This window comes from Centrocercus urophasianus, unplaced genomic scaffold, assembly GCF_019232065.1.
Source record: "Centrocercus urophasianus isolate 14NV4802_14NV808 unplaced genomic scaffold, USGS_Curo_1.0 seq_11, whole genome shotgun sequence".
Classification (NCBI taxonomy): Eukaryota; Metazoa; Chordata; class Aves; order Galliformes; family Phasianidae; genus Centrocercus; species Centrocercus urophasianus.
The window spans coordinates 10,226,475-10,240,747 of NW_024884253.1; the positions used below are offsets into that span (position 1 = coordinate 10,226,475).

General features: G+C 46.0%; 1 protein-coding gene across 10 annotated transcripts in view; it reads left to right on the top strand.

Annotated features, from left to right (window-relative positions):
* Positions 1–4,994: 4,994 nt before the first annotated feature.
* MTSS1 (MTSS I-BAR domain containing 1) overlaps positions 4,995–14,273 on the top strand; it is a 117,123-nt gene continuing 107,844 nt past the window's right edge. For 4 of the 10 annotated variants that reach the window (XM_042836250.1, XM_042836277.1, XM_042836318.1 and 1 more), the window contains exon 1: positions 4,997–5,340. In XM_042836250.1, coding sequence (XP_042692184.1) covers positions 5,269–5,340 — 72 coding nt within the window. In that variant the 5' untranslated portion in view covers positions 4,997–5,268. Of the gene's footprint in view, positions 5,341–14,273 lie in introns of all 10 variants that reach the window. The other 6 variants (XM_042836269.1, XM_042836260.1, XM_042836285.1 and 3 more) reach the window with 3 other exon arrangements.

Sequence of the window (14,273 nt, forward strand, 5' to 3'; positions counted from 1 at the left end):
ATACATTGTGTTTGTTTTTGTTTTTTTTTCAGAAGCATTTCTTTGTGAATGTAACGCTTGTTTTCAAAGCTGGATTTATGGACTGGCAAAATAATGTTCTCCTTTATAGGAGAAAGTGTTGCATAACGTTTCATATGACCACATCCCGAGGTGGTTCAGCCCGCTGTGCGTACCAATAAACACGGACAGTGGAGAGTTCAGGAATACTGACCTACTAAAACATGCAGCTTCCTGAGAACTCCGGTTTTATATCCTATCTAAAGACTAAAGCAAAAGGAGGAGTGGCTGACAAAGGTTCGGCCAATGCAGATGCAGGAGGTACAATACAGCAGGCAACTTTGGCATTTCTAAGCAATTCTACTGAAGTCGAAGTTGATGCTGTTAAGAAGGGCACACAAACTGCTTGCAAAAATGACATCTATGACAGGCTTGATTTCTTCAGAGTGCTTTATACAAACACAAACTTTTTTAAAAAAACTAACTTTTTGACTTCATGAGTGCACTGAGGAAATTTAATCCAAAGAGCCAGGGCCCAGGGCCTTGTCCACATGGCTTTTAATCTCTAAGGAGGAGACCCTACAGCCTCTCTGAGCACAGGGCACCTGCATGGCACAGAAGTGCTTCCTGATGTTCAAGGGGAATCTCCTGTGTTCCAGTTTGTGTTAATGCCTCTTGTCCTGCAAGAGGATTAGGAGATGGCTGGAAGGACATGGTAGGCCTGTGCACCTTTACAGAACCTATCAGCCTGAGACAGCAAATGTTAAGCTTTTAAACATTCAAGGATGGTGACTCAGCCACCTCCCTGGGGAGCCTATTCCAGTGTTTAACAACCCTTTCTATAAAGGGTTTCCTGATATCCCACCTAATTCTACTCCAGTGCAACTTGAAGCCATTTCCCCTTGTCCTGTCACCAGTGAGAAGAGACCAACCCCGCTCTTGCTGTAAGCACCTTTCAGATACTGGAAGACAGCAATAAGGTCTCCCCTCAGCCTTCTTTTCCCCAGACTGAACAGTCCCAGTTCCTTCAGTCTCTCCTCATAGAGCACATTCTCTAAGCCCTCCACAAGCCTTGTTGCTCTTCTTTGCACCTGCTCCAGCACCTCAGTGTCCCTTCTGTACTGAGATGTTAGCAAGAACATTTCAGCTTTCCACTATCAAAGAATAAAAACCGCACTGCTCTGTAATGTCCTAGCATGCATGCCCTGATTCTCGTCTTTTGTTCCTTGTGAATAGAGACAGTTGTGGCATGGACTATTTTTTCCTACTTTTTGGGAAGGAGGGAAGAAGAAGGTTGATATTAGTCCTTCAAAAATAAATGTTTCATCCCCAGTGTGCTCCAAATGAACTACATCCCAGCCTAGATTTTGAAAATGTACTGCTTTTTTTTTTTTTTTTTTTTTTTTTTTTTTCCCCAGTGAAAAGCTTACAGCTGAAAATGAGCCTGCATTGATATTTTGCTGCAGAGTTGTTGCCTGTAGGTAGGCTTTAGATGGAGCTGTTCTGTGCAAATCAATCCAGGCAAAGCACTAGCAGCTGCTATTTTGCCAGCAAGCAGAAATGTTTGCAGAGGTACCCACACTACAGTAATGCTGCTTGATAATTTAAAAACAATTTGGAATGTAAAAATAATCTGATCAGAGTCAGAGAAACAAAACATTATATCTCATGTTTTGAAACCAGAGATTGTGAACACTTGCTCCACAGCTCCCCAGCCACACGTATGAGTAGTGACCAACAAATCCTTTCTGGGACAATACCGATTTCTGACTAGTTCTAGAGAGGGCTTATTTGTAGTGCCTGTTGTAGTGCCACTGTCTATTTGTAGTGCCACTGGGATGGCATGCTCACATGGACTCCATTGGGTTTCCTCCATTTTCCCTCAATTCTTTTTCCTGTTCTTCTGGCTGTGTTGCCTGCCATCTTCCTTTTCCACTGCAGTAGGCACTAAGAATTGGCCTCACCTGGTCGTACAAATGGAGCAGGATGGGATCCAGTGAGCACCTTGAGGGCTGAAGGAAATCATGCCAGGGACTCAGCCCCGTGGAAGAAGTTGGGCTCATTTTCCTGAATCGATAAAAATACCATTGTCCTTCAAAATATAAATCACCACCAGAAGGTCTCCAACAGGGACAGAATACCTTTTCCATGCAAAAAGTGTACACTTGTTCTTCAAGCTTATGAACATATTTTAGGAAGGCTTCAGAACGAAAGATGTGGAAAAATAAACGAGTATTATACTATTAATTTGCATCAATTTCTTAGAAAGATAATTCAATTAAATATTTCAGCCTTTAGCAACCAATTTTTTTTTAATTGTATCTCTTTTTGAACTGTCAACCACTTGAAGGAACAGCACTTGAATCTTTCTTGATCGTATGTAAGATGAGGCAATTTTTCCTTGGGGAATAACATTAGCTAAATTAGGAACACTGTAATTTAAAGGTGATTAAGTACCTTTTGTGATTGTTGTTCTATGACTTCAATCTGATAACACTTAAGTGCATGTGTAATCTAGTTTTCTACAGGGCTGCTCACACTGAAGAACAAGTGGGCTTAAGCCTTTGTTAGAGCAGGACTTAAATGAGCACCACGGTTACACGTTCTTGAGCTGTTAACAAATTTTAAGGTTGACATCGGCTGGGGGTTGCCAGAAAGGAGGAACTTAACCTTCCCACTGTCAAGAAGCAGTGCTGGCATTTGCCCATGCAACAGGATATTGTACAGAATGTCAGCATTTGGAAATGAAACTATCCCCTGTAACGAGGGCTCCTGAGTACAGAAACAGCCTTTGACCGTAAAGAAGTTTTGCAAATAATGCTTGCAGGAAGTGACTTGCTATAAATCAGTCAAGCAGATCCCAGAAATAAGAAGACAGATGGTGACCTGACTGTACTGCAACGGTCTTCCAGACTTCTTACTCGCACTTTAAACAAGTGCTTGGGCTCATGTCTCTCAAGAAAAATGCTCCCTCTCACAGCTGGCTGAAGCTGAATTGCCATCTTGTGGAAAATTCTATTGTTAAAAGTGGCTAAAGGAAGAACAAAGTTTGAAGTCTGAATCTTCCTTCGCTGCTAAAGAAAAGTTTCAGTCATCAAGACCTTATTTTGATGGTTTTAAACCATACTCTCTTGCTGTTATGCTGCAAACAAAAATTTGAAAATATAAGAACAACACAATCAATAAGTGATACATACAATGAAAATCATTTTTGAAATGAAAATATAATGAAAGGAAGAAATAAAATTCTTCTATTTGTGATGCTCCAGCTTGATTTCTTGTCCTACGAAGGTACAGTTTGTTGAAGTCCTGATGTTTTTTTCTTTCTGGAACCAGCACATTCCAACAGCTCCCCTTCCACTGGGGAGCTCTCCACACTACAGAGATGTTCTGGTCAGCAATTCAAGTTACAGTGGTTTTTGCAAATTTGCAAGGGAAAAATAATTCCCTTACATCATGTGCCAGATTCTCCTGTTACAATTTATTGAAGCTTGAAATGCTTGCTTCATTTTTCTATTGCATACCCGCTTGCTGTTTCATCACTCTGAAGATTTGTTGCTGAGGAGCAGCCAACACTGATTTATTAACTGAAGCACTAATGCACTCTTTGAGAAACAGTCTTTTCTTTACAGAAGGGGATTTCTCTCCATCCTGTCCCATATGCATTGTGTGTTCTGCAGCTTGTGAGCCCTTTGCACTGGAAATCCTGTCTGCTAAATTAACACACAGATTGTACGTGCCCATGCATGTGCCTAAATCCAGACTGAAGTGAAGCAAAACCCAATGGTGTTCTGCACTGGTTACCCTCAGGTAAGGATAATATGGTGATATGTAATAATTATAGTAATTGATAAATAGTTTTAATATCTTTTTAATTGCAATACTCAAATTTGTAAGTTGCCACCTCAGTTACTGGTTGTGCATATACCTACATGTGTAAGTATAGGCAGAGATAAAAACAACACAAACACCTAAAGATCGCAGAGTCATAGGATCACAGAATGGCTTGGGCTGGAAGAAACATCAAAGCCCACTCAGCCCCAACCTCTGCCATGGGCAGGGCTGCCCCCCACCAGACCAGGCAGCCCAGAGCCCATCCAACCTGGCCCTGAGTGCCTCTAGGGATGGGGCACCCACAGCTCCTTTTGGGTCCCCCTTCCATCTTGGGACAATCCATGATTCCATGATTAATTTCAGAGCTCAGAAGTGGTACTGCTCTGGGTATGTAGTTGTATGCCTCCAGTTCCATTAAACAAAGTACACACACCCATGTTTGCAGGCCCCAAACCACTGTGTGTCTATAGAGAATTTTAACCTCAGTGTTTTCTAGAGGTGGGGAAGCAGCATCGAGCATTTCCTTGTGCCTTCTCTAAAGATTCAGCCGCCATTTGGGGTGGGCTAGCACAGAGCAGGAGTTGGACTCTATCCTTATGGGTCCCTTCCAACCTGGGGCACGCTATTATTCCATCATTTCCTGCCCAGGTAGGCCGAGGTGGGCAGCCCACTTGGCATTTTTCACCTGAAGCAACGTAACTTAGTGCAATTGCACCGCGTAATAGCAGGAAGGCATTCCTTCCTGCAGCGCTCGAGGCACCCGTGCACACGGGGCGCATCCTGCCGGCAGCGGGACGCGAACCTGCGATAGCAGCGGTGCTCGTGGCAGGCAGGTCGGGCCGAGCCGCTGACGCAGCGGGGCGGGGTCGGGCTGCGGAGCGGCAGCGGCGGGAGGAGGAGGAGGAGAAGGAGGAGGAGGGCTCGGGCGGATCCGCCGCCGGAGAGCGGCTGGCGTTGTGCAGCGGGCGGGCAGCGGATCGGGGCTGCAGCCTTCTCCCTGTTTGGCGCTGCGCTGCGAGCTCTCGGGCGCAGCACGCGGTCCCGTCTCTTCCTGTAGATAACCGAATCGGTCGTTTTTATCGTTCCGCGCGCCTCCTCCAGCGCCCGCCGATCCCACAGCGATGGGCTGCGGTGCTGCCCGGGGGCGGGTGGGCAGCGCGGCGCGGAGCCGCACGGAGCTCCGCAGCGGAGCCGCGCGCTGCGCGTAGCGCCTTCCGCGCCCCTTCCTTTTTTTTTTTTTTATTTTTTTCCTCCCCTTATTTTCACATTTTTAGAGGTAATCGTTTTGAGGCGGAGACGAGCTGAGGTGGTTTTTGCCCGTCTGTCCCCGTGTCTGGGTGTTCCGGTGAGGTGGGAGCGGGGGTCTCGTTTCTCCGTAGCCGAGCAGCGGAGCCGCAGCAGCGTGCGCGTCCTCCTCCCGTCTGCGGGGCGAGGAAAATGGAGGCGGTGATCGAGAAGGAATGCAGCGCGCTCGGAGGGCTCTTCCAGACCATCATCAGCGACATGAAGGTAAGGGCCGGGGCGGCCAGGTGAGCCCGCGGCACTGCCCGGGGAAGCGCACGGCAGGGGGGAGCTGCACGGGGCTCGGGCGGCCCCGGGACGCGGCTCCCTCCTTGCCTGCCTCCCTCCATCCCGCGTCACGCTGTTATCTTGCAGCAGGGGCAGCGTTTTCCGAACCTGTCATTTTTTTTTTCCTTATATATGTTTTTCTCTTTCCCTCCTTTACCTTCTGCTCCTTTTCGTTATTATTTTTTTTTTTTTTGGTGCTGCTGGCACCCAGAATGAAGGCAGCGAGGCGGGTGCCAGCCCTGGGTGGGGCTGGGAGGGCACGGAGGGATTCCCGATGAGCGCAGTTGCAAGGGAACCTCAGCTTGGAGATGCTCCGAAGTTGGCTGTGGCTCCGTTGCCTCTCGGTGTGCTCTGTGGTGTTATTTTCTAGAATCGGAGCATGGCTTGTGCTGGAGGGGGCCAACTCCCCGTGTATGCACATGGAGGGGCTGATCGTTGCTTTCTGTGTGTGTGTGTGCAATGCGCTGAATTCCCCGTTCTCTCCCAGCCATATGCACAGACCTTGCCCCCAAAGGGTCCCTTGGAGAACAGCTCCGAATGCACCCCTGGCATTTGTGCAGGCTTCCCTTCTGCCTCCCGCCCTTTGCTGGTGGAAATGAACAGTTGGAAGGAGACCCACGCTGTGCCACCGTGCCTCCCGCCAGCCCCATACTGCAGAATATTGCCGCGTTCCCCCAGACAAGGGCAGGCTGTTTGCCTCTAGGCCCGTCTGCAAAGGACACAAGATCTGCAGAACCAGAGAGATAGGTGCACCTATGGGTGCTTGAATGGGTGCAGGGCATCCTTACCCCAAAGCTAGACAAGGGCTGCTCCTGGACAGAGCCTTGGCATGGGTGAATGGCTTCCAGTATATTTGAAGGGAGGAGAAGCTGCTTGCGTTTTTTTGGCAAGGGTTCAGGTGCACTTTCCTCAGAACAGATCCTGGGAGATGTTTAATTAAAGCGTGGCTCGTAGAGAGCTGGCGGATTGCGGGGAGGAGGAGGAGACCTGCGTGCGTCTGACAGACAATGCAGCAGTCCTGCTGCCGTGCTGCCCGTGGCCCCGGTGCTTCTACATAGCAGCTCCACTTAACGTGAATCCGCAAACCCCACCCTGGATGGGGAGCAGTCACAAATCCTGGGATCGGGTGGAGTGGGCTTTGCAGGGAACGTGCGGGAGCCTTCTGCTCTGACCTCCAGCCTGAGGCGCGGTGACAGTGTTTGTTCCCTACTTTCCACGAGCAACGCACTTTGATTTTTCATGCTCTTAAGCAAATACACGTTGGCTGTGTCGATTTATTTTTTGTGTGCACTGTTACTTGCATGGGAATGAAAGCTGTTTCTCAGAAACATGTTGACATGAGCGTATGGAGATGTGCACAGGTGTGAATTTTTATTTTAATCCACCATAGCAGCGGAACCTGTTTGGTGAACTGGGAATTACTGGGGAGGGAGGTTTGGGAAAAATCACAGCGTGGTAGTTGGTGCAATTAAAGAATCTGTTCGTTGTTTAGCATGAGTCGAACAAACAGTTTGTACCTGTGCTTCAATTCAGTGAGATGCTGTAGGGCTCATTGTGAATTGTGTGCAAAGAATCGTGACACTTTCCTGGAGGGGGAAAAAAAAAAAGCAGCTATTTTTGACAGCGAACCAGAATCTTGCAGCTAATCATACCTTCAGTAGTAAAGTGGAAATTAGCATTTTAAGTGCTGCTTCATGCAGTCGGGTCTGTGTGGGCAGGCTTCTGGCAGAACCTTGGAGATGTTGCGTGGGGGTCTGCCCACGCACTCCCAATGCACTATCTATGCCTATTTCTCATTATAGGCAGAGATCAAGGCCCCAAATGCCCTGCAGTGCTGAGAGTTTTGCTGCAGCGTCCGCCTTCTTTAACTAAATAATTTGCAGTTTCTTTTTATCGTGTGTATTGCTCTGCCTTCATCTTTGCTGTGAAGACAGCGGGGTTAATCAGCACCATAGTGAGAGCGCTCTGAAGTTGTGCCAGTGGCTGCAGATAGGTGGTGCAGCCAAGGTGATGAGCACATGGTGCATATGGACTGACTTTTAATTTTTGTCTTTGTTCACACTGATAGCAAGCTAGCTCAGTGTACTTGGGGTTCATTCCGAGCTCTCCTTGATGTCAGCGAGGTTACGGAAACGGGAGGTGTAATCCTGAGTAACGTGATTACTCGTGTCCATTTGTCTCAGTGCTGTGTTAACTTTCAAAGTTAATGAGGCCTCTGCAGGCCAATGTGACTGATGTGTCACATTTTTTGATAGCGAGTTTATCTCCTGTTGGCTGAGTTATCTGCCTTTAATGTTTTCTCCAGAAACTCAATTTTTTTTCTCAGTTGTCTACCAAAAAGTTTTGTGATTAATTCTCAACCAAACAAGCTCCAGATTAATAATGAGGAAAGCTATGTCACTTTGAGAACATGAAGTTAAACATAACAAATAAACATGATGAATAAAATAAGTATAACAAATAATGTCAACATCTGACGCAGCATTTTAGTGCCTGTAGGATGGGTTGGAAGGGGCCTCGGAGCCCACCCAGCCTCAACCCCTGCCATGGGCTGGTTGTCTCCTCCAGCTCAGGGTGTCCAGGACCCATCCAGCCTGGTCCTGAGCAGGGATGGAGCACCCTCAGCTCTCTGGGCAGCTGTGCCAGTGCCTCACCACTGTGAGTGAAGGATTTTGTCCTAATATCTAACCTAATGCATGGAACTTAGTATTGTAATACAGGGAATCCATGTTTTCAGTGCAAAATGAGGGTCACGTTCGTTGGGTAGTACGTAAGCATACGTGGTAATGGAACTGGTTGTAGAAGGTCTACAATGGGAATTGTGCTCAGCCATTGTGTTCGAGAACTCTGTTCTCACATTTCAAGGTCAGATGAAAGAATTCTAAAATAGGAAAATCCTGCCCATCCCATCGCTAAGCTTTTTGTCCATTGTCACAGCCTTGGTGTGTCCTATGATGCCTCACTGAGTATGTGGCACTTGGAATTTGTCGTGCTCTTATGTACGATCTCTTTCAAAGTGATGGAAGTTTATAAAACAAAAGATAAAGCACGCAGGTCCCCTTAGAGGAATAGTTCTGTGCACAGCATTCAAGTGCTGTGCCATTTCTCTTTGAACGCAACATGCTTTCTGGGGCTCCCCGTGGGAAGAGAGCATTTGATCTGGATGGTTTGTAACTCATTTCTGGCAATTGAGAAATGAGATGCTGTGATGTGCAGTTAATTTCAATATTTCTTGTAGTGCAAAGCAAATCTCTGCAGATAATTTTTGGGAGGGCCTGTTGCATATAGGTTTCAAAAGATGTGGTCTTCTCGTGCAGAGAGCATTCTCTTTAAAATGCTACTTTCTGTTATGAGTCCTAATTTTATGTTTCTTTTAATCACAACGTTCTCTCTTAATAGAAAAAGGAGAACGAGAAAACACTGAAACCAGCAGTGTTTATAGCTTATTGCTTGATGCTGTTTCTTTCCTTTCATGTGTTCTTCATTTGTCATCTCTCTGTTGCCAGCAGGTGTTTTGATAGGCAGGACTTCCAGCACCCAAAACCGTGGGGTAGGCATGGTGGGGAGGGCGGATGGAGGGTGGTTGGACTGATGCTGACTGTCCATGACTTCAGTTATACTGAGAGAGTGTACTGAATTCTGTGATTCTGGTGAGGCTCAGTCACCTCCCAGTATGTGGTGGGAGTGCAGCCGTGAGAAGCACTGTAAACTGTGAACAAAATAAAAAGGTTCCAGAGGAGGAGTAAAATTTTAGAACGTTTCAGATATTTTTTTTCAAGTGCGTGTGTCTTATTTGTGATTGTTTAACTGAAATCTGAATGAAAACAGCAGTTTGCTTTTGGCAGCAACTTCTATTTTCATGCTGTAAAAGGAGTGACCCTTCCCCTTCCCCCCAGTGGAACTCTGGGGTGGGAAGGCAGCATCCCTTTGCCTTCAGCCACGCAAAGCTCCTGCCCTTGTTTTCCACCCGAGGAGAAAGAAGTGAGCATATGGGAATGAGAAATATTTATGGTTTTTTTTGGTTTTTTTTTTTGTTTTTTTTGCAGCCTCTTATCTGCGATTAGGATGTGAGTGGTGAGAAGCAGCATTTTAATCTTGCTTTTTGTGGAAGATGGAGCCGGGGGTGGTCATGTTGAGGATTAAGAACCATTTGTTAAGTAGGCATGATTTGCTTGCGAGGGATGGATGGCCTTGTGCTGCTCACATCAATAATATAAACTGAGTCAAAAAAATATTTGCTGCAACAGATAGAAAGGCTGAGGCGGTGCCTGTGACAAGTGCAGCTGCGGGCCCTGTGCATCCGTGTCAGTCTGAGGGCAGCCTGTGTGTATGGGCAGTCTGTAAAGCTGCTGCCATTGATGCAGAGTGATTTGACAGCGCTGCAGCTGTGCTGTATTTGAAGCCTGGTCTCTCTGCAGAGCTGAGGAATGTTCAGTTCGATGACTTTAAGGTCTAGTTTCAGTCCAGCTGCTGGGGATGGAAACTGTTGTAAGGAGAACAGAAAAAGTGGAATGTGCCACGTGCAGGTGGGGCTGGGAGGGAACCCCTCTGTTGTGCCTTTGCCACATATGCTTTGTGGCACTGGCACATCCCTGGCATGAAAATCTTTAGGGTAGCCTAATTCTATTCCAAACTCAGAAAATGGTCGTTTCTCTCTTTTCCCAAAAAGCGTGACATGAGTTTATTTCCCCTCTATGCAGCTGCAGCTTTTTTTCCCCATTTTCTTGTTCTTAGAGGTTCCACCAGCATGGCACACTGTCCTGAGCCTGTCGCTCTGATTTTTTTACCATTCGCACTGATTTCCTACCCCACTGTCTTCCTCGCCTTTCTGAAGCAGCTGCAACATCATTCTGTAAACATCTCTATGGGGGAGGCAGCGGTGTGGAGGGCTGGCTGAGAGAATGCTGATGCAGGAGGGCACTGCTGCACACCCACTTCAATGCTAGGGCTCAGACAGCATGGCATAGCTTGGAACATACCTGCCAAACATTTATTATTGCTGGGGACACATTCTTGGTCTGCATATGCCTCTGTGAATGCTAGCAATTCATACAGCTGCTGAATGTTCACTGCATAAATGTGTCCAATGCGAGCTTGTTCTGGGGCATACCAAGGGCAAGGATTTTTAATGCCTTTTAGAAGTAGTACTTTTGGACCTGCTACATGCCAAGGGCTGTGCGATAGAGGTTGCCGTGCTGGGAGCGTGGAAGGAAGGACTTGTGCAGTGCTGCATGAATCACAATTGGCTGAACAAATGTTGGAGGACAAGAAGTCTGTAATTACAGACTCAATGCTGGTTAATACCTAACCAAGGGTGATGGGAGAGTTTGCTGCTTCCTTCCTCAGTTTTGTGCATGTTGTATTGTAAAAAAAAAAAAAAAAAAAGTACGCCACTACCTTCCTTTTATTTTTTGTGACGTGTTTTTCAAGATATAGAAGTTGGTGCAGTTAGCAGTGTTTCTGCATGCCTGTAATTAGCGTATTCTGCTTATTAGCTTCTGAGGTATATCTTTGAGTTTCATGGTCTATGCATGTGTAACCTTGAAGATGGGCAGAAAGTGCTCAGTGACAGAGAGCAGGGTAGGATCTGTAGCTGAAGATGTTGGTCTGCTTCAGAGCACACGAAGGTGGGTGGGTGCTAGGGGGCATTTGTCTCTTCGAGTATTGGTTTTCCAGCTCCAAATGATGTCTGCCTTGGTGCTGTAAGGTGTTGAGTGCTGCCCCATTCACTGCTATCTCTGCTGACCTTTAAGGAAGATAATTGAGTTCTTCCTGCTGAGCTGTGAGGTAGCCTGACTGCTGAGATGTTTGCAAGGACAGGAGACAAAATGTCTGGTAGCCTTGTGGTTAGACCATGGCAGTTTGCATCTTCAAAGTGCTCTGGAAGCGTGTGACTTAGCTCCCAAAGAATGGCTTCCATTTTAGAGAGAGGCTGCAGGTTCCGTGACTACTGCTCCTTTCCCCTAGGACAACAAGAAATTGAGTGCATGTGGAGCACTGAGTTAATGAGGGGATGTTTTTATAAGCTCCTCGTGTTACGTATTGCTGTGCACATCCACACCACACACCATTCATCTTCGTTGCTGCCGTTTCCCCTGTGATAACCCACTGTTTGCAGGCGGAACAGATGACTTCTACCGATGAATGATCAACTCTCAACACCAGTTGAGTTCTTCTGTAACTGAAATTAAGGGCTATCTGTTTCTTAGTGGAGAGGTATGACTGGGGCATCTTACCCACAGGGTGACAGAAATAGGGAGTGAAGAATCTGGCCATGTCTAGTGAACATGAACTCTGTGTTTTTTGCAGTTCTAGTCAGTGAACATAGGTGTACAAACAGCATTTAAGAGATCACCTTGTATGTTTTTAAGAAGTACTCTTACAAACCTGGGAATGCTGGTTCTGTTGGTGTACACAGTGCTAAAAACAAGCATGTACCTAGAGAAATCCAGTTTGTGGTATAAAAAGGTTAACTTAGTTCGGGTGCGTGTCAGTATCTGTTGCCAGAGTACTGATGTTTGTTGGGTCCTGGAGATTGTTTTGATTGCTGGTGTGATAGCAGTTGTGCTGAGATTGAGCAATGAGTGCTCAGAAATGAGGGTTTCTCCTGCTTCGTGGGGGAGTCACGATGAGGTGATGAAGCCCATCCATGATGGTGTTACCAGCACAGGGCTGTTGGCTCTGCTGTGAGACTATCCTGTGTAGGCATTAACTTGAATGAATTAATGGCTCTTGATGTTTTAATTACCTTAGTTTTGATGCAGCTGAAATATTGTGGGTTTAGAAAATAGCTGCCCAGTATGCACAGTGGCCGCTTAATGATTCAGTGGATGAAAGGCAGTATTGATGAGTCTCTGAGGAGAGATCTGCTATTCAGGCTTGCAAACTTGCTTAGACCTGTAGGGAAGAGTGTGGAACTAAATGCTTCCTCTGGAAGACTACTTAATGTCTAGCTCTTTTAATGCAGCATGGGATAAAAGGTTCTCCTCTAGAAGCTGTGGCTGGTTGGTTGTTTTTTCCCTACTCTTGTGAATACTCCTGTGTTTAGAGAGGGAGAGACCATATGTTTATGTATGATATATTTTCTCACTGTGTGAGCATAGCTTTTTTATTTGCTAATTACCAATTCTAACTTGGATTTAAACTCTGATGTGTTTGCTTTGGAGCTGGGTGTCTTCGTCTTACAAATTGTGCAGGTGGGCTGCAGAAGGCCTGGATTTGTTGTGGTCCTTATAGACATAGTGAGGAGGCACACAAGAGGCTAGCCAGGATGTGATGTTGTGGTTGGGGAGGATGAGTTTGGAGGACTCCTCATAGTGCTCCAAACCAAAGTCAAACCATGGGCAATGGTGTCCTTTCAAATATGGGCTACTGGGGTGCAGGTTTTGTCATAATACAAACTAAAGTCTCTAGAGCTCTAGTGATAGTCATAGCTGACTTGAGTTCCCTCTGTCTTTAAATGATGAGATCTACTCAGTGTCTCTGTTCTTGCTAAATGGTTCCATGCTTCAGTGCTGAGAGAACTCGTAATTCTTCAGAAATTTCAGGTCGTTTGGGGAATGTAGAAATCACTGATGGCACTGAACCAGTGAGGCGCATGTCCTCTTCTGGAGTTTCTTGATTGTTTTTTTTGTGTTGACTTTATTGAGGTACAGCACCATGACCCTTATGCTAGAGTATCTTTTACTCAGTGTTCTGATGCTGTGTTTGACTAAAAACCAAACGGTTGCGAAAACATTGAATAAACGGCTCCATGATAGATAGAAGAAATCTTTAGTAGGCAGTTTTTTTAATACCATATGAGATTTCTTCAATACTGCATTGTTGCATAATCTTCGGTGTTGTGGCATTGTAGAGATTGGCATGTCCATTATACTGAGCACCCTGGAAAACTCATTTCCAGCCCCTGCCCATTCCCTGAACAAGTGGCAGAGATAATGGAAATGGAGACAAGACTTTTATTTTAATTGCCTCTGCTTTCAGTTCCTGGAGGGTAGTTACAGGTTAAATGACATTGTAATCTGATCTTTGACATGCTTTTACTTTCACTTGCATGTGCTATAACCTCTCGGACACCACGTTTATACCTGTACCCTCCCTTCCTCCAGTCAGTAACGTACATGTTTGGCTTGCATTATGAAATCTGTGAAATTCATGCCATCTGCTGTTGCTGACATTCCATTCCTGGCCCAGCAAGCACTCTGCACACATCAAGAGCTCCCCTTGCTGCTAGAAGTTCCCCTATGCGTGGCAATGTCTTTAGCTTAGAAAGACAAAAGGGACTTCCTAGACATGCAGCCCCTTTTCTTGCATTATTGGAGCACTCTGTTTTCCTCTGCACGAGTTTGTCGCTCTTTCGTAAAGAGTTCCCGTGAATAGAAGCTCCATGCCCTTCCAGAGTTGCCCGTTTCACTGGAGGTTGGAGGAACTGACCAACCAAGAGCATCTCTGCTGCAAGTACGACTGGTTGGTTTTGGCCTTCCCCACTGGAAAACAGCCAGTGGACATCATCAGGCAGTGGGCTGCTCTTGAAGTCAGTACTGGGGCTTTGCTGGCTCAGTTCTGGTTTTGAATGTGTTTCTGGTTTTGAGGTGTATCTGAAATGAGATAAATGAAAGAAAAGTACTTTTGGTATAGGTGTGTGCACCACTGCATCGTTCTTTACGATTACTTGTAAAGAACGAAATCACTCTCACCAGCAAAATTCAGGTTTCACTTTGTTGGAAGATTGAGACTGTTTTGGTGAATGGTTGGAAAACAGACGTAGTTTAAAAAGCTTCATAAGCTTCTTGAATTGCTTTTTTTTTGACCTAAAAAGAGGAAAAGCCTGCAAGAAGAAATTTTTTGGATAGGGAAGAGTCATTAGAAACTTA